This window comes from Natator depressus, chromosome 14 (genome assembly GCF_965152275.1).
Source record: "Natator depressus isolate rNatDep1 chromosome 14, rNatDep2.hap1, whole genome shotgun sequence".
NCBI classification, from domain to species: Eukaryota; Metazoa; Chordata; order Testudines; family Cheloniidae; genus Natator; species Natator depressus.
The window spans coordinates 38,400,936-38,406,935 of record NC_134247.1 but is presented as its reverse complement, the minus strand read 5'-3'; the positions used below and the strand labels follow the sequence as shown (position 1 = coordinate 38,406,935).

General features: G+C 45.4%; 1 protein-coding gene across 1 annotated transcript; it reads left to right on the top strand.

Annotated features, from left to right (window-relative positions):
• The first annotated feature begins 4,436 nt into the window (after positions 1–4,436).
• On the top strand, positions 4,437–5,390 carry LOC141998915 (olfactory receptor 14A16-like). Its single transcript, XM_074971877.1, has one exon. The coding sequence runs from the start codon at positions 4,437–4,439 to the stop codon at positions 5,388–5,390; it is 954 nt and encodes a 317-aa protein (XP_074827978.1).
• The last annotated feature ends 610 nt before the right edge of the window (positions 5,391–6,000 follow it).

Genomic DNA, 6,000 nt, shown 5'->3' with positions numbered 1-6,000 from the left:
TGAAAGCCTCCTGGGGAATGAACTGCCTTGGCTACAGCAGCTCTCTTACCCGCCCTTTGGGGCACTGGACGGTAATGCTATTGTATCTCCAGGACTTGGAGGCTGGCTCTGGGCAATCTGCTCGAGCCTCGTGTCCTCTTGGTTTTAGGTCTTTGGAAAATTCTTCTCGGAGGGGCAGAAAAGATCCTTCCTTCAGAGAGCAGTGCTGGCCATCCACGACCCCCTGCTGCGTGTCAGCCAGGCTGGGCTGGTGCTAGTCTACTCCCTCCTGGGGAAAGCTCAGCAACTGATGGTGAACAAGGTAAGCACCTGCAATAGACTCAGGAGCTTGGGGTGGGGCCCAGGGCCTCATTCCCATCCTATCGCCATTCACTGGCCTGGGAGCAAGGAGCCTAGTGGGGACTTCTGGACTTCATGGGCTTCTGTTCTTAGGATGTGGTGCTCTGCTATCACTCCTGGGAAGGACAGGAGAGTCCCCCCAGTGATACCCTGGGCCTGCCTGAGGCACCCAAATTTCAAAGCTATCCGAGTAACCATTCAGCTTCTAGTGCACTTCCAAAAACTGAGCTTTAAACCATACAAAATGGCGGGAATGGAAATCCTCTAGCCCTCCTTCTGTATTGGCACAAGCGCGCAATCAAACATGCAGACTTTCTTAAATTCCATTCTCATTTTGGGTCCCCCAAGATTTAGTGGGGGCCATGCACTACCTTGGGTAAAATGAGACAGATTGAAACCATTTTGACCTGCATCACATCAATAGTTTGATCTCTAGCTTTGAGCAAAATAAACAAAACCTAGAAACTTGTAACGGGGCTCATATATCCACAACCCTTCGCTCAAATGACCCCACATTTAGGTCACTAATCCTACCCTGCACCCTCCTAAGGCACATTACATTTCAAAAGAATCTGACTAAGCTTGTCTTCTGTTTTTTCCTTTTTTTTTTTTTTAAAGAAAGGAGGACTTTTAAACAGAAGTCATGGTGCAACCTTAACTAGAAGGGCGTTGCTGTGATGGTAATAATATTCATCAGTTCATTTACTGGTTGGGTACCCATCTTGCAGGTTTCTATGAACCCTGCTATTGGAATATTCCAGGAGCATTGAGATGGGGTTGTGATGTTCAGCAATGAGAATCTCAGAGACAGGAACAAACAAAAAACTCGACATCACGGCACAGATATTTAGCTCATGTAACTTGGCCGAGTTCCATAGCACTCTGCCAATTTACATTGGCTGAGGAACTGGTCTAGTTGACTTCAGTGGGGCTGGGGCTGATTTACACAACAGCTGTTTGGGGATCTGGACCCTTTGAGTCCAAGGAGCTTGAGGTGATTTACAGAAACTGGGGCACTGACCCATTCACTCCAGTGGAGCTACCCTGATTTGAACTTGCTGAGGATCGGAACCATTGATTCCAATAGGTCTCGGGCTGATTTCTACTCTCTGGCTCTTTGTATTTCATCAGTTTCTCTGACATGAATGTCTCGTGTAAATTACACATTTTTAAACAGTGCATCTGCAGCCAAAGGAGCCTTTTATTTTAATGTTGTCTGCCGGAAGGAAAACAATGTTACTACTGAGAAAGAAAGAAAGAAAGAAAGAAAGAAAGAAAGAAAGAAAGAAAGAAAGAAAGAAAGAAAGAAAGAAAGAAAGAAAGAAAGAAAGAAAGAAAGAAAGGAAAAGACCTGGGCTATTCATCCCAATAAAAGTTAAAGATCAGATGCAGAAAATCTCCACGACACTGTCCCCAGTTCTGTCCCAAGTGGGAATGAATCGCTCTGTCACCCTTACAAGTTATACTTGTAATTCATCCCAGTGGACAAAGAGCTAGGAAAGAGGAGCCTGGTTACGAATGTTTGACTCTTCTTTGGTTCAGTTTCACAGGCAAAGGATATGGGTTGGAAACTACGTCATGGGCCAGATCCCCAACTGGTGTAAATGGATGTAGCTCCCTGGAAGTCAATGAGTCAGATCCCCAAGTGGTGTAAATAGCCCACGCTACTCTGAAGTCAATGGAAGTGTATCAATTTACACCAGCCCAGGACCTGGTCCTTAGTTTTTAGTGTTTGTCTCTTAGTGAGGAACTTCAAGCAGCCAGGGCAGCCTGAGCTGTGGGTTCCTCTGGTGGCTGCATCCCAAGAGCTGCTGGTGCAATGAAGGAGAAAAACATCTCTGCTCCCCTAGAGGTGACTATGTGGAGTTAATGAAGGAACAGGCTGTTCCAGGCCAACTGAGACTCTGGTGCCAAGAGGCTCTTAGCTATTGTAGATCCCATGTCTGTGCTACAAATATATGTTTTATTTTGCCATCCTGTGGGGACCCCCTTTGTGATCCAGCCCTGCCTTGTTTTTAGCTAAAGGTCCTTCAAGAGATGCTGTCATCATGTGAGATGCAGGGCAGGTGCTATTCCCCCTCTAGGGGGGTTAGGGTCAGCTAGGGCAGGTTGTCAGGATGGTTTGCTCCTGAGGTGAGAGCAGAGCTGGGCTCACAGCCCTGGAGACCAGATTCAGCTATTTAGCCCCAGAGCAGGGATATCTTGGGCTGTGACCTTGTTTGAAGCCGGCACAAACCAGGATCAGCTCGAGAGCTGGGACTGTCTTTCAGTCCCTGATCCCATTTAGTCCATCACCTTTCACCCAAGCCTGCCCTAGGAGGGAAGCAGGGAGCGCCCATCTGTGCTAGGAACTGCAGAGAGATCCCTGCAACTCAGGACATCCAGCGAAGGGATGCGACAACAGCTGGTGGATACTACAGTGATGGGGGCATGAGAGAGAGAGAGAGAGAGAACCAAACAATCCTGGCAGTGGGTGAATAGATAGATTAGATAGATAGATAATGACCAATGATTCCTAACACAGTCGGATCAAATGCATCGCCAATTGGAATAAAGACCAACAAAGTAAGTTTTCTATTTCAATTAAATATGTTAGAGTATTAATATATGGGGCAAATTTAATATCAGAAATATGAATTGCAATTAGAACTCTTTAAGCCTTTTACGATCAAATTATGCAGATATATAGAGATGATCAGATTTTTTTTTCCACCAGAAAAAAATAACTTTTCATTGAGGTTGTGAGAACCAAACAGTTTCAGCCGAAAACTGTTGGAACCTGAAAATTTTTAGGCATAATCAAAAAAAATTTTCATTTTGATGCATATCAGAGACTTTCCATGAAAATATATTCAACTGAAAACTGAATTTTCCTTTGAAATAAAGTAGAAACTGTCTGACTACTCCTACCTGGAAACTTAGCTTTTCGCCAGGGTGGGGAACATGAATATTGTCCAATAACACCATAATTTCCAACCCCATTCCCTCTATTGCAACCGTGTTTGTCTGTTTCAAAGGGGTAGCTGCAGGATAATAAAACTGAGTAAGTAGCAAAGTTGGTCGCCCAGAGAATGTGTTTTAAACATACTAACCTCTCTAAACTAAAGCCCTGAGAGTCGAAGCTCCCAGACAAAGCCTGTCTCTCTTTATCCTACCCAAGGACAGGCAGGAGGTTGATGGAACTAGAACCCAGATCTCCACTTCTACCATCATAGCCTCTGTCCCACACCGCTGCCTGCTAAACAAAAATACTGTCAACATGTGCACAGAACATGCACATAGGAAGACACAATCCATCCCCAAAAGAGTTCACATTCAAAGTACACAAGACAGACAAAGGGAAGGGGAGGAAAGAGAGGCAACAGTGACTGCTCCATGGTCACAAAGTGACAGAGGCAAGACTAGAACCGAAGTCTCCTGACTCACACAGCACAGAAATAAAGTCACAGAGGGGAACCACACAACCTAGCAGGAACTGAGCAATGCGACCAGCCCACCATCACCCAGCAATGGGAGTGCAGCTGGGATCTGGTGCCATAAATCAACGTGTAAGTAGGCATCAGGCGGTATGTGGGATGTTGGGGTGGAATCATCACAGAAAAGCTGCCATGCGGGAAGCTGGGTGATTCTGTGCTGTATTTCTCAGTTAAGTGGGAATCAGACTGTGCTGGCATTTTAGTAGTTGAGTTGAGTTGGCCAAGTTGTGAGCCTGCTGTCTGTAGCAATAGGGGCATAATTTTGGCTCAAATTGTTGGATTTGGGTTGTACTTTGTTCCATCTTTCATCCTGCATTTGATCAAGCCACATCTTGGGCCAGATCCTCAGATGGTGTAAACTGACCCAGCTCCAGTGACTTTAAGGGAGCGATGCCAATTTACACTCCCATGATAACGCACCAGAGTCGTGCTCTGGTTGTGAGCGATGAGGAGCTCTCACTACACCAGTCAATGGAAGTGACAAGTGCTGTGCACCTTTGACATTCACACCATGAGAAATCCTGGAGAGGGGAATCAGAGTCATTCCCTCTTTCACTATAACCCTGAACATTGCTCTTGTCCTTCCCTCCACAGCCATCACACGATAAACCAAGAAAGAGAATGTCCAACCGAACCACCGTGACCGAGTTCCTTCTCCTGGGATTCTCTGATGTTCGAGAGCTGCAGATTTTGCACTTCATGGTGTTTCTAGTGCTTTACCTGGCAGCCCTGACAGGGAATCTTCTCATCATCACAGCCATAGCTCTTGACCACCACCTTCACACCCCCATGTACTTCTTCCTGATGAGTTTGTCCATCCTAGACCTCGGCTCCATCTCTGTCACCATCCCCAAATCTATGGCCAATTCCCTTATGAACACCAGGTCCATTTCCTATTCTGGATGTGTCGCCCAAGTCTTTTTTCTCATCTTCTTTGTTGTAGCCGACTTCGCCTTACTCACCATCATGGCGTACGATCGATACATTGCCATCTGCAAACCACTGCACTATGAGACTATAATGAACAGGAGAGCTTGTGTCCAAATGGCAGCCAGTGCCTGGATCAGTGTAATTCTCTATTCTTCATTGCAGACCGGGAACACGTTTTCGATAACCTTCTGTCGAGGCAACATGGTGGATCAGTTCTTCTGTGAAATCCCCCAGCTATTCAAGCTCGCCTGCTCTAACTCATACTTCAGTGAAGTTGGGGTTATTGCATTTGGTATGTGTTTAACCCTAAGTTGCTTTGTTTTTATAATTGTGACATATGTTCAGATCTTGACCACGGTATTGAGAATCCCCTCTGAGCAGGGCCGACATAAAACCTTCTCCACATGCCTTCCTCACCTCATTGTAATTTCCATGTTTCTTTCCACTGGTGTCTTTGCCTACATGAAACCCATCTCCAGCTCTCCGTCAGCTCTGGATCTCGTGGTGGCTGTTCTCTATTCCGTGCTGCCGCCAGTGATGAATCCAATCATCTACAGCATAAGGAACAAGGAAATCAAAGCTTCCCTGAGGAAACTGACTGGGTGGAGGTTATTCAACAAGAATAAAATGCCTGCGTTTCTCTGATGAACATGGTTTTATCTGTGTTTTTTTAGCAAATACAATCAACTGATGACTTTACTGTCCCCATAAGAATATGGTGTGTGATTTTTTTATGCAAAATGCTGTATGTATAGTGGTAAATCCACACTAACTCCACTAAGTCAGTGGAGTTCTTCCAGGTTTATACCAGTATAAGTAAGATGAAAATCTATCGATCTCATGCTTTTATATTGCCACCCCTCACCATGTTATCTGAGTACCTTCCACATAAAATCAGTAGCCATTAGAAAGTACCCAGTGGACTTCATGGAGTCTCTGGTTCTTCTCCTTTTTGGGGGTCAAAACTTTGCTTGGGGTATGATGGCTTTTGGGTTTCTGTTTGCTGGTGTGACAGAGTGGGATCTGGCAGTATCAGATCATGAACTCTGTGTTTTGCTATCTGGGTAAATATTGACATGGTGACTTCAGAAGCCTGGGCTTGCTCAATAGCAGTCTATCGCTCTTTGTTCATGGCAGCTCTCCTACCTGAGAAAGGTGCATGTTACTTTGCTGAAGAAAGAAGAGAAATCCCTCAGAGGAATCAAGACTGAAGTCTGGGGCCTTTGATTTTTGTTGCCTTTCACCTAAAGGCCCT